The sequence below is a fragment of the Pogona vitticeps genome, chromosome 5 (genome assembly GCF_051106095.1).
Source record: "Pogona vitticeps strain Pit_001003342236 chromosome 5, PviZW2.1, whole genome shotgun sequence".
Taxonomy (NCBI): Eukaryota; Metazoa; Chordata; class Lepidosauria; order Squamata; family Agamidae; genus Pogona; species Pogona vitticeps.
In genome coordinates this window covers 91,392,067-91,410,850 of record NC_135787.1, presented here as the reverse complement: position 1 = coordinate 91,410,850, position 18,784 = coordinate 91,392,067, and the positions used below count along the sequence as shown (strand labels likewise).

Sequence of the window (18,784 nt, the reverse complement as noted above, 5' to 3'; positions counted from 1 at the left end):
TGTTCAACTCCTCAGCCACCTCCACACCTCTGCCCGAGGAAACCTTTTTTGCTTTGTAGTTTGTTAGTTGTTGAACCCCCTGCCAAACTTGCCTCATGTTATTGCTGAGAAAGCAGTCTTCAATTCTCCTCTTGTATTCAGCCTTAGCTTGCTTAATGCCTCTCCTCAAATTCGTTCTTGCTGCACTGTAGTCTAGATCATCCCCAGACTTAAAAGCCTTATTTCTAGCATACAACAGACGTCTAACCTTCCCGGTCATCCAAGGTTTTTTATTGGGATAAACCCGGATACGTTTATCCACTGTGACCGTGTCAATACAGTGTGCCATATACCCTAACATTGCAGCTGTATGTTCTTCCAGATCAGGATGGTCAAAAACTTCCCAATTCGTTTGTTCAAAACAGTCCTTTAACTGCTCCATTGCTCCCTCCGGCCAGCTTTTCACTGTCTTGACTACTGGCCCTGACTGTTTTTTCAGAGGAATATACTCCGGAGCAAAAAACAGGGACATATGGTCAGACTGGCCCAAGTGTGGCAATTGTAATATCCTGTATCCATTTGCAATATTCGTGTAGACCTTATCTAAGGTGTTCAGCCCCCTAGTAGCACACCTTACATGTTGATGGAATTTGGGGAGGACTGCACGTAGATCTACATGATTGAAGTCTCCTGCAATAATGTATACAGCATCCGGAAATTTACTTTGCAAGTTGCCAATTTCATCGCCCAGATGACCCAGCGCCAAATCCGCATTTGCATCCGGCGGAATATTAACAACAAGAATAATAACAACATCTTGCAACTGATGATGATATTTAAGTGTTGTAACATCAATAAGTTGGTTCAAGTGAATGTCCTCAGATAGCTGAATAATGCAGCAGTTTCACCCTGGAAATATAATGTATTTTGTTGCCTTTGTCTTGGCACCGTACTTCATTTTTTTGCTGAAACAGCTGAGACAATGTGAAACATTGGTTGTATGTTTTGATGAGCAAGATGGTTTGGAAAGGACAGATGGATTTAGTGATTTGTTGTGGGTGAATGTTGTTATAAAGTTACCACATGCTGTTTAACCTTTGTTCTTTTTTTCCAAACTGCTACAGCTGAAAACAATCTTCTGAAGCTTCTGAAAAGTGTGTCTTTGTTATAACTTGTAAAATAATTATAAGTTTCTATGGCCAGGCTAAATGTAAATTACCTTTTTCATAAAACAAAAACTAAAAGAAATGACTTGACTGGAAAAGCGAAGAAAAAGTATTGAATATCTTTGGAATGTAGTCGTCATGTTGTACATGGGTCTTTTAAAGCAGGATTGTAAGCAGTGAATTGGAACTTGAATTCAGTATTGTACAATATGTATTATCTGTTCAAAGATTCCCCAGCTAGGAGAAGGAGAGCATCATATATTGCTTCAATTGGAAGCAATTTCCCCAGAACACGCAATTTCTCTAGAGGTTTTACTGCACTAGATGGTTGAAAAAGGTTTAGTACCTTGAAATGGCTTTTACAGTTTGTGATATCAAAAAATAGCCAAAACATGGAAGGCTAATGTAATATTATCTACCAGTGTTTGGTATGAGAAAGTATGGAGGGTACCCCTTGCTGAAGAGTTAACACATGAAGTAAGAGCTGGTAGGAACTCAACATATAGCAACAAGTTTATAAATACTTGGAGTGCTTTTATTCAGTCCAGTGTATTCTCTTTTGTTTGAAGCGTAGGAATTTATCTTGGAGATGAGGTTTTGCACTCAGATGGATAGATTGTGAAAGTAGGAGGGTGGTATTAAGGGGCAGGTGGTCATTATCCAGCCTTTGGCCTACAGAAATTTCCAGTACCTCTCTAGATAAAGAATGGGAGATTAGCACAAAATTCACAGCACTGCTTCCATGTCCTGATACATAGGTGAATTCAGGGCATTTGTCATAGCGTGGGTTCCCATTTAATATTATAAAACCAAGACGAGTCATCATTTGGATCATACAGATGCCACCATAATTCACCTTTGTATCTTTGGACATTCTATCATAGCTAGGGTCAAAGATCTCATTGTAAACTGCCCCCCAAAGACTAGAAGAAAAGAGTGCACTGTTATTTGAGCCTAATCTTGCATTAAAGTCCCCCATTATAAGTAACTGGGCTTTAGGGAGTTTGCATTCTAGTCCTATTATATAATTTTCCAGGTCTTCCCAAGCTTGTTTTGTGCTTTTCTGAGGTGAGTAGGGTGGGATATAAATATTGACCAAAAGAAGGGTCTCAGGTCCATAGACTGTATGCCCGGCCATTGCTATTTTCCCACAAATGGAGAGCCAGTTGACAAATGCCTGGAGAGCAGTAGATATCAATATTGCTAAACCTGCTTTAGGTCTACATTTCCTTTTGGTGGTCTCAGCTGGCATATCATGTGAACCATGTTTCCTGAATAGAAATTATATCATGAGCCCTCAGATGTTCCAGAAAGTTGGAATCATTTTACTTCGAGGTCCACCCTGCTATGTTCCATGAGATTTGATCATGTGATGCATTCAAGATCTCCCCTTTATCCCTTACATAGCTATCAGGTTGTGTGGAACAGATTCTAGCTGTGTTATCATGCTGCAGGGTTTGTCAATTTATCTTAGTAGTATCAGGGAAGTTTCTCTGGGCTTCATCTAGGGGTGCCCTCGGCTATCAGGGACAGCTTGGGATGGTTCGCAGGCACTGTCAAGTTAGAATTGGGTGTCCTTTTGTTTATTGTTATCATGGGCTCCAGAGGGGGTTTATCCTTTGTCTGTGTCACTACTGGGGCACCAGGTACGGGAATTGATCGTTTGCTAGGTCATTGGTATTTGGGGGCTGTCCCAAATTCCTCAAAGTTGCAACCAGACATTCCAATCGGTGTACTATAGACATCTGCTCACAAATTTGCAGTCTGCTAAAGGAGGCGATAAGATGAGTCACCGCCTCCTCTTCTGGCCAAGCAAGACCTGGAATGGTCTTTTTTGTTGTATGGCTATCATCCTTGCATTTTTCTGTGGTATAACCATAAGTGTTTTGCCAATCATTTGAATGGTCTTCTAAAATTTGAATAATATCTTCCTCAGTGTGCTTCTCCTGGGGATAGACTGGTTTCTCCCTTTCTGTTTCCCTTGCAAACTCACTTATCAGGGGTAGTGGGTGTACTAAATTTTGGAAGTACCTAATGACTGTTATAACTCTCGCAGCTAGATCCTACTGGTAATTACACTGTCCTGAAATTCTACAATTGCCCTGCGTGGGTATAATTATGGAACAAATATTCCACATTAAGAATTTGGGATGTGGAAGTTAATTCAGGTATTTTGGTTTCTAAGATATTTACCAGATTCCATTTGCGCTCAATCAGTGTAAGTATCCCTTTAGGTTTTGGGTATCCACAAAAAGCTAGAGTGTGAGTCATTAGTCTCAGCTTCCATGTTACATTGCTCTCAGGCTTTGTCAGATGGATTATTGATTGAGTATTCTTCTCTATATTGCTCTTTAGCACATCAATCCAGGGGTCATTTCCCACTTCATCTATACCATCCTCACTAATACCCTGTATGGTACAGGTGATTGCTGATTGATGCATATTTGTCAAAGCTACACCAGTACCTAACTTTTCAGAGTTTCTTTTACATCTGGAAGATGTTTCCTCTTTATTTGAGTTCATCTCAAGATGTTTAAATAAGTTATGATAGTTAATTTTGGGGGGTGGTTTTCTTGATTTGTTTGTGTTCTTAATATTCCTGGGCTTTTAAATTAACGATGATGTGGTCTTATTTCTTGTGCCCTCTTCTTGGTTTCCTGTTTGGAGTTTTTACCCTCTTTGGAAGAACCGTCCTGTAACAATGCAATATCTTGATCAGTTTGTTTGTTGTTAGGTACCTTTTTAAACTCAGTTTAGTCAGAGTAGTTAATAGCTCATAAGATTTGTAGAGGAAAAATTTAATTAACTTCATCTCCTCTTAAATATCTTTTACCCACTGTAATAGTGTATTGGTGTCAGACTCTCCACTTGCCTTAGCTGGCTTTGGAAAGGGCTCTTTTTCTATTTGGATGCATCCTTGTGCAAATTCATCTATTTCTTTTAACATAAGATCGTCTACCTCCTTTTCCCCCTTATTTTCCACCCTACTGGAATTTAAAGCATTTTCTGCAACTGCTAACTCTGTCACCAGGTCAGGAGCATAATCTTCCTTATTTGTTTCTATTGTTGAAGATCGATACTCAACTGACCAGTCAAGATTAGGGGCTGGTGATGATATCTTTGTAATTTCATTGGTATTTTTAGTGCCCTCCTCTTTGGGAGAGAATAAATTTGTAATTTTCTTTTGTCTCCCTTTCCTCTCTGCTAATAAGTTTCCATGTAATGGAGAAACCCCATGTTCCTTGTAACCCTGTCTAGTAAAAACTATTATCCGACAAGAGCTGGTTATTCCTGTACTAGACCATTATATACATATAGTAAAAATGTATATTACTTGTAGTAAGCATATAAATATACCCTACCAGTAATGAAAGAAGATCTCCAGAATTGGTTCAACTTAACAATATTAGCAGTTCCAGAAGCAGAAAAAATCAAATATACAGTGGTGCCTTGCTCGATGATTACCTCATTATTTGAAGAAATCGCTTAATGATTAGTTTTTTGCTATTGCGATCGCTAAACGATGATTTAATAGGGTTTTTCTGTTTTACGATGATCGGTTCCCTGCTTCGGGAAACAATTTTTCACTTAATGACGATCAAAAACAGCTGATCATCAGGTTTCAAAATGGCCACCCGCTGTGCAAAATGGCTCCCCACTCTCCTTTAGGACTGATTCCTCGCATTACAGGCACCGGAAAATGGCTGCTCTATGGAGGATCTTCTTTGGACGCTGAGGTATTTCGCCCATTGGAACACACTGAACTGGTTTTTAATGCATTTCAATGGGCTTTTTCATTTCGCTTGACGAGGATTTCGCTTAACACCGATTTGAACGGAACGAATTATCCTCGTCAAGCGAGGCACCACCGTATATAATGGCAAGCATATATTATGGAATGTACTAATATTGTACTAATATCATGTGTCCTCTGGTGAGATAGTTCAGTCAGAAGGTCTGGCTTCTTTGATCTTCTAGCAGCTTGCTGGAGCAGGTTTAAAAGTTGGGAAATGGATTATGCTCTCAGGTACAGGTCTTTTAGTTTGATTATCCTGTCGCGACTTCATTTAAACCCAGAGGTAAGTGTACAGATGCAAGCGCAAAACAGGCGGGCCCTCGGTTACTTTGGAGTACTTCAAGATTCCACAGTCAAGTGTCTGCCTTAGGCCTCATTCATCCAGAAATAAAGCAAATCTGTCTTAGTCTTAGACTGCTTTAGACTTTCAGCAATACTTTTAAAAAGTTAGGGGAGGGGGGAGCAGAAATTCCATTTGCTTACCGAGCCAGATGATCTTGCACTGTGGATTTGCTGCTTGATTGTGAGTATTTGCTTAGCAATGAGGCCGTAAGGTTGTAAGGCTTTCACCCAAAGTTGTAAAGGCAAGTACGCTTCCACTAGCTTCTAGAGGCTTGGGAGATCACCAGAATGCAAACTAAATCTCTGGCCATGTTTCGCACTGCTCTAGTAGGAATGAGGAACCTGCTTCGCCTGGCTTGCCTTCATTGGTGGCCTCGACCAACCTTTGCCTGATGATAACTTCTGTTGACTCGAGGGAGGATAGGTAGGAGTATCACAATTCAGAGCGGTAGGTCAGCAGTTCAGCTGTTTCTTCTTCCACTTTCCTTGTCATTTTGATAAAAACAGCAGGAATTTCCAAAGGTTGTTTTTGCTCCTTAAATGCTTGGCTTCAAAAGCTTCTTCAAAAGCTATTTAGAAACTATTTAGAGGGAGTTAAGTGTAGTTAAAAACAAAACAAGAACTATGTATATATAAAAGTTTAAAGGGTTGAATAAAAACAATAGAACAGGAACACAAGGGAGAGAATGCTGCTGCCGCACCCTAGCAGGACTGGAGATACAGTAATTTATAATGTGTGTGAGTGGCCTCAGCTGTGGACTAAAAGTGACAACTAGTGGTGTTTGATCATTTTCTCTTCTGAGTCTCTCCTGCAGTATGTTACTTCTGGACATCTGTCTTGCTTTGTTAATTTATTCCTTAATCATATTGGGTAGTTGTTGTAGTTTAAGGAATGCATTTTGTAGGTCCTTGAGTTTGGAGTCTCCATCTCATAGGTCCAAACAGATGTGATCGTATCTGCTTAGCTGTAAACAATGGATGTTGTATGTTCAGGATAGATGCTGGAAGCATGCAAACAAGTGTATTGGTGGGGTTTCGGTATAACATGGTGCTAAGATGTCCATGTTATAGTTTTTCAGTGGTGTTTAGAAAATGTACCTGTTTTGTAGATTGTTCCAGGATGAGTCTGATGTTTGGATTAAAGTTATTGAAATCCTGATGGAATTTCTCTAAGGATCCCTTCCCATTCCTCCAGATCAGAAAACATGTCATCAGTATACCTCAATAAGAGGAGTAGGTTTTGGGTGCCACAGTTAAGAAAGTGTTGTTCTAGGTCAGCAGTGAATACGTTTGGATATTGTGGGGCCATGCAAATACCCATCACAGTTCTGTTGATCTGGAGGTCAGTTTTATTGTCAAAGGTGAAATAATGGTGTGTAGGTACAAAGTCATAAGGTCACTAATAATTGATTAGAAACTAAAAGAGTTGTTAAAGATCCAACCATCAATCCAAACGGTGAATGCAGAAATGAAATCAGAAGAAAACAGGTTCGGAAGGACAGTAATGAAAAAATTAGAAAAGATCATCAAGTGTAAGAATGTGTTACTGGAGACCAAGACCAGGATCATCCCCACTCTTGTATTCTTGATCATTATGTACAGGTGTGAAAGCTGGACAGGAAAGAAAGATGACAGGGGGAAAACTGATTCATTTGAAATATGGTGCCGGAGGAGAGCTTTGCAGATACCCTGGATTGCTAGAAAGATGAACAAATGGGACCTAGAGAATATCAAGCCTGAATTATCTCTGGAGGCAAACATTATGAAGCTGGCTTACTTTGGGCACATCTTGAGAATTCAAGCTTCTCTAGAAAAAACAGCAATGCTGGGAAAAGTTGAAGGTAGCAGGAAAAAAATTAAATATCAGATGAGTTGACTCCTTAAAGCAGGGGTCAGGGAACTTTTTTACCTTTTACCCCCTAAAAAATTTATATACGCCAACATTACCCCCTTCATTTGAAAGGAAGGTTCTCGGTCATATGCAACCCGTTGAGCACCGCCTCCTCCTCCTCACCACCCACGCCCAGTCCTCCTCCTCCTCCTCTGCCTGGTGGCGCATGCTCAGTCCTTGGCCCCACGGGGGTGGCTCCCTTTCTCCGCCAGTGGGTGACTCCTGGGCAGATGTCGAAGAGCAGCAGGTGGCTCACCTGCCGGGGGTGCCCAATGCTGCCTCCTGTTCCGGCACCAGTGGCTGCTCGCTGGGGCGGCTGCATCAGGCCTCGGCATCAGGGCTCTCACGGGCCTCACTGTCAAAGTGCCACGACAGTTGCCACATGGAGGGCGAGAGGCTCTGCCAGGGCTGACTGCTTGGCATGAAGGTGCTGCCGAAGGAAGCTGTGCACCGCTGCTGCCCAACGGGCTCCTCTGGGAACAGGGATAGGGCATGGGGCAGCGGCAGTGTCCCAGTGCCAGGAGGCTGAGCCTGGCCCAGGCTGCTGTTATGGCCGTGCCCACCCCCCTTCGCTGCAACCCACTTCTCCAGGCACTGGAAGGAGAGGCACCTCCTGGCTGGGGTGCTCCAGCCACTCGCCCTAGCCTCACCCTCTGCCATGGCCGGCCCTGCTGCTGCCACCTTGGCTGCTGTATGCTGCTGGCCGGGGCCTATTGGCGCCTGCCATCTGCTGTGGCTCAGTAGCAGCCGGGCCGGAGAAGAGGGTGGGAAGGGGGCGATCAGGCAGCTGGGAACCCCCCCTCTGGGCAGAAGAGGAGGAGGAGGGAAGGGGGTCACGTCCTCATTACCCCCAGGATTTTCATTTTTACCCCATTTGGGGTAATTTACCCCTGTTCCCTGACCACTGCCTTAAAGGAAGCCACAGCCTTGAGTTTACAAGAGTTGATCCCAGCTGTTGAGGACATTTGTCTTCATGAGTTAGAGGCAATATGATGGGACATAACAACACCAAAATGGAGAACATGCATGTTCATAAACTGTTATCTGTGAACATCAGGTTTATAGTACTATCTTGAATTCTGGAGGACCTGAATCTGTTGTAGATGACAGGAAGCTGCAGCAGTTGATCAGGTGTGCTCACTCATACAACTCGGAGTACCATAAGCAACAAAAAGAAACTCTGAAGAAAGAAGAAACTTCAGAGAAAATTAAACATTATAAAATGCTTTTTAAAAATGAGGGAAGAAGCTAAAATAGAAAAAGAAATGATTGATTAGAAATAAAAGAATTTCAAAAGAAAAAAGGAATACAGAAGAAGTTATAGTTGCACATCTTAAATCTTTATTTTTAAAAAAAGGATATTTGATCTTTGATTTCTAACTTGATTTTTATTATAATTTCAAATTTTATAATATGTCTTTTGTTACCATTTTCAATCAATCATTCATTGAAATTTGTTTCTGTGTAATTTTTATTCCACCTTAAAGTAACAACAAAATGATCTGTCATTTGTTGTTGCTTGGAGATTACTTGAAGTTTATACTTGGTGTTCTTTTTAGTTCAATTTCAAACCAAGTGTTTCTGATGCTAATATTTAAAGAAGCTCACATCAACTCTCTTACTTGACACATATTTCTGCATTTGAGACTTTTTGTAATTTTTGAGTAGAAAATTCCATAAAGCAGTGCAGTGTGACCTATTAATTTTTAAATTTAGGATTATATTTGAATGGTGGCTAGGGCAGTTGGCAAAGGTTGGTCAAGGAAAGCAGTGGAAATGGAAAACAATGTTTTGATGTCACCTCTGTTATAGTTCTGAATTTAGTTTTTTAAAACTCTTTTATTTAAAGTAACTTTTGAAATAACCTACTCATTTATACTTTTCCTTTTTTTAAAAAATAGGTCTTCCTGTGTTTTCAAAGAATTGCAGCTGATCTACTTGATGTCAAATTAAACAAAGCTGAAATGGAACAATCTCAGGTGATATTCCTTAGTATTGTTACTTTAGCTGAAATATATATAGATATAGATAATGTGAATTAATATTACCTGAGAGTTGTCATTTTTATTTTTTTTGCAGCATTTGGAAATTTTACTACCACTTTAACATATAGCATCATGTCTTTGAGAGATAAGGTCACTTTGGATACATTTTCTATGTTCTAAACAAGGGACAACTTGCCTTAGGGCTACAGGCCCTCAGATAGGGAAGTGGAGAGAAAAGAGGATGGTGGACACAGTAAAATGTGTGGGCTCATTTATATTTTGCTCTGGCCTCATTCACCATGAATTTCAGCCATGCCTCCTGTTGAATTAGGTCATGACAAATTGCCCCTGGAAAGCGTTGCATCAGTAGAAAAAGTTGTTCGCTGATCCAGTGATAACAGCACACAAAGCTGCTAAATGTATATGCAAATTGCTCTGCATTCTGTCCAATATGTGATTGTTTTTATTTACTGTTCCTGTTCATTTTTGTTCTTTGTTTCTTTTTTTCTAATAGTTGATGCTTTTCTTTTTCTTCTTTGTCCCACCCTCATCCCACCTCAAAACTCATCTGCTTACTATGCCTTCTGTTTGACACATGACTGCAGCATGTTGTCAGGGCAGAACTAGTGAAATATCCTGAAGAAGATAATCAACAAAACAGGACTGCCAATTGCCAGAGTAAAGTCTGCTCAGTGCAGTAGTTCAGGTAGTATAGTGGAATAATTTAGTGCTTTCAAAAATATAGTGATGAAACTGTATGCTATTTACATGTGTAGACTTGCAAGGAAATGCAATTCTAATACAGTACTCTAATCCTGTAAGAGTTAGGGTCATTAACACCAAATACTTCATTTCAGTAGGACACAGGTTGGATGAACACATAGTATTTCTGCTATAGCATCTCTGTAGTAGATTGGAAGCCCCTTTGGTATTCTATAGTGTCATAGATAGCTTTCACAGGGAGACAGTTTTGGAACGAGGGGCTGAAAAAACAATCTTCTTATGAAAAGCTTGTTTGTTTTAAAGCTAGAGCAAAATGTTCAAATGACAGTAATCCACTGGTGTAGCTTATTGAGGGGAAGGGAATCATTACATTCTGTGCAAAGCATTTTTGCTGATGCATCCTGAGACAAGTCCACATCTTTTAATGCTTGCATAATCATGTATGAGCTAGGTCACAGATAGTTCCCTTTCACTTTTAGAAGGGAACCTTCTAAATGGAGATGGCAATGGTCACTTGTATTTAGCTGTGCTCAAACAGACTGTTGTCATCTGCTTCTGCCACAGTATTTAGAGAAAATAATTTTATAGTGTTTTGTATCTTCGAATGATGTACTGTCTACAAGATCTTCTACAATGTCATTTTCTGAAGTGTAAAGAAAGGTGTGGTTTTCTGAGAATTTGACAAAGCAAGCATTGCTGTTCCAACATAACAATAGTCTTTGAATCTATTTTGTGGCCTTCGAGGAATAAATCATGTTAGATACAAGTACTTGACCTTTTAGACCTCTGGGCACATAAAATGTTCCTATGTACTTTTATTCTGTTTTCTACCATCGAACTTTAGAGAACAATGAACAGAGTTTGCTTCAGATTCTCCTGCAATTATCTCTAATATCTCTCTTTCTTTTTCACAGAGTGTAGTGAAGGCGGATATTGTAAACTATAACCAGGAGCCCATGACAAGAACAATTAACTCTCCTAGAAGCTCAATGTGTACAATTCAGTGAGCAGTGAACCCTCTCCCCTTTTTTGTATTGATCTCCCTTAGGCAGCCATGATATCTTTGCATGGGCATAAGGGTTGGAATGTTGTTTTAACAGTGAACATTACTGTACTGCATCAAGACATATGTTTTCTACCTATTCATACATCAAAACTTACATACACACATACTTTATTGTTACAGCATTGAGCCATACATTAAAACCTAGCCAGCAGGGTTTTTTCCTAGCCAAATCCAAATATTAGGACTATACATTTAGAAAAAATATGCTTTGCATTAATATTATTCTGAATAATATTTCAGTAAAGAAGTGTGACTGTTTAGACACATGTCTGTGTGCGCGCATGTGTGTGCATGCATACTTGAGGGCATAAATACAAAATTGAGCAATTATATAGGGTTAAATGTGAGACTTGAAATAAAGTTGTGGAGACCAAATAAAGGTGTGGATGTAACTATGGCTGCAGCTTGTCCTGTTTTAATGGATACATTTCAGTTGGTGCAGCCTGATGATGTCTAAAGGATTCTTGGAGAGGTGAATGCCACCACATGTGTGCTGGACCCTTGCCTGGCTCATCACAGCAACCAGAGGAGAAATGGCCAATTGGGTACCAGGATTGGTAAATACCTCCTTGCAGCGGGGTAGGATCCCTGCTTGCTTTAAGGAGGCAGTAATAATACCACTATTGAAGAAGCCCTCCCTGGATCCCAGTGTACTGGATGACTACTGGCCAGTCTCAAACATCCCATTCCTGGGCAAAGTACTAGAGTGTCTGGTGGTTTCTCAGTTCCAGAGATTCCTGGAGGAAGCGGATTATCTAGACCCATTTCAATCTAGCTTCAGGCCTGGCTATGGGACAGAGACAGCTTTTGGTCATCTACACCGGGAACTGGACAAGGGGAGTGTGTTCCTGTTCAGTCTGCTAGACCTCTCTGCAGCTTTCAATACCATCAACCATGGTATCCTTCTGTGCCATCTCTGGGATGGGACTCAGAGGCACTGTTTTAGAGTAGCTCCAGTCCTTCCTGGAGTGGAGATCTCAGAAGGTGGTGTTCAGTAACTCCTACTCAATGCCCTGTGCCGTTCATCAGGGTTCTGCTTTGTCACTCATGCTTTTTAACATCTACATGAAACTGCTAGGAGAGGTCTGGAGTTTGGGGATTTGGTGTCACCAGTATGCAGATGACACCCAACTCTATCCTTTCCACCTATTTCCAGAAAAGGTGTCGTGACTCTAAACCAGTGTTTGACTCTAAACCAGTAATTGGCTGGATGAGGACAAAAAACCTGAAACTTAATCCAGATAAGAGAAAGGTGCTCCTGGTTAGTCAGAAGGCAGATGAGGGAATAGGGATACTACCTGTGCTGGATGGGGTTACACTTCCCCTGAAAACTCAGGTCCGCAGCTTCGGTGTATGCTTGGATTCATCCCTAAGCTTGGATGCCCAGGTCTCGGCAGCGGCCAGGAGTGCATTTGCACAGCTAAAGCTGGTGCACCAGCTGCACCTGTTCCCTGAGATGTTGGATTTGGCTGCAGTGACACATGCCTTAGTTACATCCCGTTTGGATTACTGTAATTCGTTCTGTGTGGGGCTGCCTTTGAAGATAGTTTGGAAAGTTTAGCTGGTGCAGCCAGATTACTGACGGGCCAGCTACAGGGAGCATATAATGCACCTGTTAGAAGAACTGCACTGGCTAACAGTCCATTTCCAGGCCCAATTCAAAGTGCTGGTCGTTACCTATAAAGCCCTCTAGAGTTTGGGTCCAGGCTACCTGAAGGACCGTTTCTCCCTATATGTGCCTTCTTGGCGATTAAGATCAGCAGAGGAGGCCCTCCTCTCAGTCCCATTGGCAGCACAAACACAGCTGATGGGGAAATGGGAGAGGGCCTTCTCTGTGGCAGCTCTCAGGCTATGGAATGCTCTTCCTTGGGAGATCAGGATGGCCCTTTCCCTGTTATCCTTCCAAAAAATGCTAAAGACCCATCTCTTCAGACAGGCTTTTAATAATTACAACTGAGTCCTGTTTTAACAGATAATTTCAATCTTTTCCATGTTTTCATGTTTTAATCTTAATTTAATTTTAACCATATATTGTTTAATTTGTCTTTTAATATATAAATTATTGTGTTTTTAATTGTGTGAATGTTAATGTTGTGAGCCACTTTGGGTCCCTTGTTGGGGGAAATTCAGCCGCAGCAGCAGCAGCAGCAACAGAAGAAGAAGAAGAAGAAGAAGAGTGCTGTTTCTACTGCTATAAACAAACAAAATCTTGCTAAAGAACCAAAATCATTTTGAATTACTTATAGTCCTTTCTTTAGCAAAAGATCTCAAAGTGAGATTAAAGGTTTTTATGATTATACAATTATTAACATAAATGAAGACATTATTTTTCTTTGTGAAAAAAAGTATGGCAGGAGGTTCCTTCCTCCTCTGAATACTTAAATCCTGATTCTTAAAATGTTTGTTGGGAATTTCATCAAACAGAAAATACTAAGTGTTAAGTTTTTATATTGTTTCTTCCATAGAGTGTAGCCTTTTCAATCTGCTCACTTTCATTTTTATTTACTTTGACACTTACTATATTTTTAAAGAATTTTTTCAAATATGAAGATTTATTTTAAGCTGTTTAACAGAAATATTCTAAATAAATGCTGATAGCCCTGTATTAATTCCTCTTGGACCTCCACTTGCTTTGAGAAAAAGAGCAAGTATGAACCAATGCAGGCAGTAATGGATTGCCTGTAGCAGTACTTTCCATGTAGTTTATAACAATGTAACAGATGAATTATTTGTAAATTTACTGAGTACTGAATAAATTAGAAAAGAAATTAGATGAATTTAAAGATTGATTTACTCAAGCAAGAAATGACTTCTGTGCCATTTGGGGTACCAAATTTGTTAATAGTCTGGATAGTTCCCTGAGGGTTCAATCAAATGTGAGATAAGAACTACAGTTATACCATTTTTTTTATACTTCTGTTGTACCAATACATTTTTTCTCCTCCCCCTTTCCCTTCCCTCCTTTACTCACTCATCACCTTTTGCTTAATTCCGTGCATATTTCTCACTCTCAGTTCTTGGCTTTCATTTTTCTTTTCCTTTTTGCACCGTGTTGAAAGGAGGAAGTGGTTTTAAAAGACTTGCAAAGTATTGTGAAGAGCAGGATTTTTAAAAATGCAATGTTCCTTTACAATTCAGAGCAGGAAATCTCAAGCCCTCTTTCCACCTACAAGGGAGAGAGAGAAGGCTTTCTCCTTCTGAGCAATGAATTCATGTTGGTTTTCTTGCCACAGTGGTGGTGGCCACTAGCAATTTATCAATATCTCTTTAAAAATTGTTTTTAAGGGAACAAGTGTAGTGGCTATGCAGTGGCCATAGCACCTAGAAACCTGACCCCTTCACAAAAGAAATAAATTTACAGCAGTGTCCCTACATACTGAAATGATAATGAATGAAGTGATACATCATTGATACAATTTGAAAAGCCTTCCTGGCAAGGGGGAAATAAACATTGTTGGGGTAAATGAATTGATGTTGTGACTGTGAAATTATGAAATTATCTAAACAAACAGCCAAATTGGTATAACGTGTTCTTTTGGCAGGTGTGTCCTTAGATAGGTTATGGTCTGAGGTTTGGAGTTCAGTTCCTGGCTGTATCTTCCAAGAGAAGAGCCTGTGGAGCCTTGGGCAAGCTGCATAGTCCAATATACAGTGGTGCCTCACATGACAACGTTAATTCATTCCAGCGAAATCGCTGTAGAATGAAAATGTCAATGCGAAATTTAAAAGCCCATAAAAACTCATTAAAACCCAATTAATGCATTCCTAGGGGCTTGAAACTCACCGTCCAACGAAGATCCTCCAAACGAGGAATCCGTCCCAGAAAAGAGTGGGGAGCCATGTTTTTTACCCGGCAGCTATTTTGACACCGCCAATCAGCTGGCCAAAAATCATTGCTTTGCAAGAATCGGTTCCCAAAGCAGGGAACTGATCATTGCAACGTGAAATTCCCCCATAGGAAACATTGTTTTGCGATCGCAAAACCTTCAACGTAAAGCAATTTCGTCGTAAAACAGAGCGCTCGTAATGCGAGACACCACTGTACTCCCCAGAAAAAGGGAGCAGCAAACCACATCTGAATACGCTATACGCAGAAAATCCTGGAAATGATCACCATAAGTTGTATTTGGCTTGACAGCATACAGTTATTATTATCTTATTCATATGTAAGTGTCAGCCCCCCCCCAGAACCAGCCCTGCCCACTCACTGGGCTCCTTGCAGTGTGTTCATCAGACAGCGGGGATACTGTGCTAATCGCAGACATAATCCCACTGGCACTGCCCTGCCTCTCCCCTCAGCCAACCACAGACTATAATCCACAAAAGTTCACATGGAAATAAGCTTTTCTGTCTTTAAGGTTACACGATTCTTTTTGAAATATGCATGCTGAAACAGTACCACAACTACCTCTTTGGAGACTGTGCAAAATTAAGTACCTGTTTTTCCAGACTCTAAAGTATCGTTTGGAGGAAGAGAAATTGCAGTAAGTATCCAATGGGTCAATAAATGCTCACAGTGGCCTTGTATGGCAAAATGTGTGGTGCTTGCAAGAAATGTCACAAATTTTTTATTACCTGAGCCTGTAAAAGATATACCTAAATGATATATTTAATCAGCTAGAGATTCCAGTCAAACAAAATTGGAAACTTAGGCATATTCAGTATAAACTAGTTTTTTCAAACTTTTCTTGACTTCAGCAAAGCTTTTTGACAAAGTGCCCCATGATCTCCAGATTAGTAAGATAACTAGGTGTGGGCTTGATTGATTAAGTGTCAGGTGGATACACAAGTGGCTATAGAATCATACTCAGAGAGTGATGATTAATGGGTCCTTCTCTAACTAGGAAGAGGTAATGGGGGGTACCCCAAGGTTTAGCCTTGGGCCCATTGCTCTTCAATTTTTTTATTAATTATTTGGATGAGGAGTGCAGAGAATGGTTGTCAGATTTGCGGATGATACCAAATTGTACAGAATAGCTAATACCCTAGAAGACAGAAACAAAATTCAAAATTATCTTGATAGGATGGAGCACTGGGCTGAAAGCAACAGAATGAAATTCAACGGAGAAGTGCAAAGAACTGCACCTCAGAAAAAGAAACCATTTGCACAGTTACAAGATGGGGGATATCTGGCTCAGCAAAACTACAAGCAAGAAGGATCTTGCAATTATCGTAGAAAACAAGCTAAATATGATCCAACAGTGTGATGTGACTACAAAAAAGGCTAATGCTGTTTTAGGCCGCATTAATAGAAGTAATAAAATAGGGCTGACCACCGCAAAATTGATGCTTTTGCATTCTGGTGCTGGAGAAGACTCTTGAGAGTGCCCTGGACTGCAAGGTGATCAAACCTATCCATTCTGAAGGAAATCAACCCTGAGTGCTCACTGGAAGGACAGATCCTGAAGCTGAGGCTCCAATACTTAGGCCATCTCAAGAGAAGAGAAGACTCCCTGGAAAAGACCCTGACGTTGGGAAAGTGTGAAGGCAAGAGGAGAAGGGGACAACAGAGGAGATGGTTGGACAGTGTCATTGAACCTACCAACATGAATTTGACCCAACTCCAGGGTCAGTGGGAGACAGGAAGGCCTGGCGTGCTCTGGTCCCTGGGGTTGTGAAGAGTCAGACATGACTTAACGACTAAACAACAACAAATAGAAGTAGATTTTCCAAATGCCAATAGGTGCTAGTCCCTGTGACAGCCTCCTCACACGTCACCAAGGAGGTGCCACGTCACTCTCACACACTCACTTTATTCACGCTGCCACCAACCATTCCCTCAAAAGACTCTTCAGACTAATAAATGATTTTGAAAATAAAAACTTGTGTTTATTGGTAATAACAAAAGGAATGGTAAATCACTTTAATCACTCAAATAATAAGGCAATAACTAATAAAGTACCACACACTCACACACTCTCACAGACCCTCACTATATAGCACAGTTCTTCACAATAGGAACAAGCCCTAACTCCCTAACCGGTCCCTATCTGTCCCTATCTGAAGCACTCACACCCATTCACTCCCCTTATATACACTGGCTCCACCCCTTATGTCCCACCTTCCGTCACGCTATTGGCAGATGACATGCTGCTACAGCAATGACGGACAGGTGGCTTCCAAGCTACCGTAACATTACCTCCCCCCTTATAAAAGTTGTTTTGTGGGAGAAAGCTAAGGTGCTTTTCACCCCAAACAACTGAACACAGCATTAAACAATACATTTCCCATATTATAACACCAATAAAATATTATACAAGGTTACACAACTATATCATTTTAAATATACTTACAATTATGTAATTAATTGCATACACATACACAAAAACATTACTTTAATAACTATATGCTTTTAAAACCATATTAAACTTTATAAATTTCATGAGTCCAAATTAGATCATCCATCGTCTTCTGGTCTTTGGGATAAGGCATCAGCGACACAGTTCATAGTCCCTTTGACTACCTTAACCTCAAAATCATAGTCCTGCAAAAGAAGAGCCCACCTCATTAGTTTACTGTTCTGGGCTTTCATTGTCTTTAGCCACATTAGAGGTGAGTGGTCCGTACAAAAAATGAAGTGTCTTCCCCAGATGTAAGGCTTCAGTTTCTGGATTGTGTACATGATGGCCCAACACTCTTTTTCGATGGTAGATATGTATTTCTCACCCTTTTGGAGTTTCTTGCTCAGGTAGGACACGGGATGCTGGTCTCCGTAGTCATCACACTGGCACAGCACGGCTCCTATCCCAGCGTTAGATGCATCGGTGTAGATGATGAATTCTCTGTTGAAGTCTGGAGCATGCAACACAGGGTGGTTGGTTAAAGCTTCTTTTAGCTTCCCAAAAGCCACCTTGCAGTCCTCGGGCCATGGGATGCGGTCATCACTCCTTTTCTTAGTCAGCTCGGTTAAACGCGCTGCAATTTCACTAAATCTGGGGATAAATTTTCTATAATATCCCCCTAAACCCAGAAAGGATCTTATCTTCTTTTTAGTATTGGGTCTAGGCCACTTAAGTATGGCTTCTACTTTGGCCTCTAGGGGTTTGATTATACCTCCCCAACCATATGACCCAAATACTTCATCTCGGGGCTACCTAGTTGACATTTACTGGCCTTTACAGTTAACCCCGCATCTTTCAACCTCTGCAATACTATTTCCAAGTGACATAGGTGATCCTGCCAGGTGTTGCTAAAGATCCCTATATCATCGATATAGGCCACAGTAAATGCACTGAGCCCTTGCAGAGTTTTGTCCATTAGCCTTTGAAATGTAGCTGGTGAATTTCGAAGGCCAAAACTGAGGACCCGGAACTCATACAAGCCGAAAGGGCTACAGAAAGCAGTTTTTTCTTGGTCTCTGGGGTCTATTCTTACTTGCCAAAAACCCTTAGTTAGGTCCAAACAGGAAATGAATTTGCAACCCCCAATAGTCTCAATCAGGTTGTCAAGCCTGGGCATGGGATAAGCATCTGGTTTAGTCACTAGATTTAGTTTTCTGTAATCAACACAGAACCTGACGCTCCCATCTGGTTTGTCCACTAGAACTATAGGAGCTGACCAAGTGCTAGACGAGGGCACAATAATTTGATCTTTCAGCATTTCATCTAGCTCCTTGCGTACTTTTTCAACATAAGGACCAGTTACTCTGTAAGGAGTTACAGCCTGCGGGGTTGCGCTACCTGTATCAATACGATGTAACACTCCCTTGGCTACACCAGGTTTGCTGGAGAAAACCTGTTGATACTTATTAACCAATGTTTTCAGATCACTCTGCTGTTCTATGGATAAGGCAGGGCTGATCTTCACCTCCTCTGGGTTGAACTTTGGCTGACCCCT

General features: G+C 40.9%; 1 protein-coding gene across 2 annotated transcripts in view; it reads left to right on the top strand.

Moving 5' to 3' along the window:
• Nucleotides 1-11,345, top strand: part of RAB28 (RAB28, member RAS oncogene family) — a 224,011-nt gene extending 212,666 nt beyond the window's left edge. The window contains exons 6-8 of one of the 2 annotated variants that reach the window (XM_073001048.2): nucleotides 9,076-9,153; nucleotides 9,765-9,865; nucleotides 10,797-11,345. In XM_073001048.2, the coding sequence (XP_072857149.2) occupies nucleotides 9,076-9,153; nucleotides 9,765-9,860 (174 nt within the window). In that variant the 3' untranslated portion in view covers nucleotides 9,861-9,865; nucleotides 10,797-11,345. The remainder of the gene's footprint in view (nucleotides 1-9,075; nucleotides 9,154-9,764; nucleotides 9,866-10,796) is intronic. The other variant, XM_020810571.3, reaches the window with a different exon arrangement.
• The last annotated feature ends 7,439 nt before the right edge of the window (nucleotides 11,346-18,784 follow it).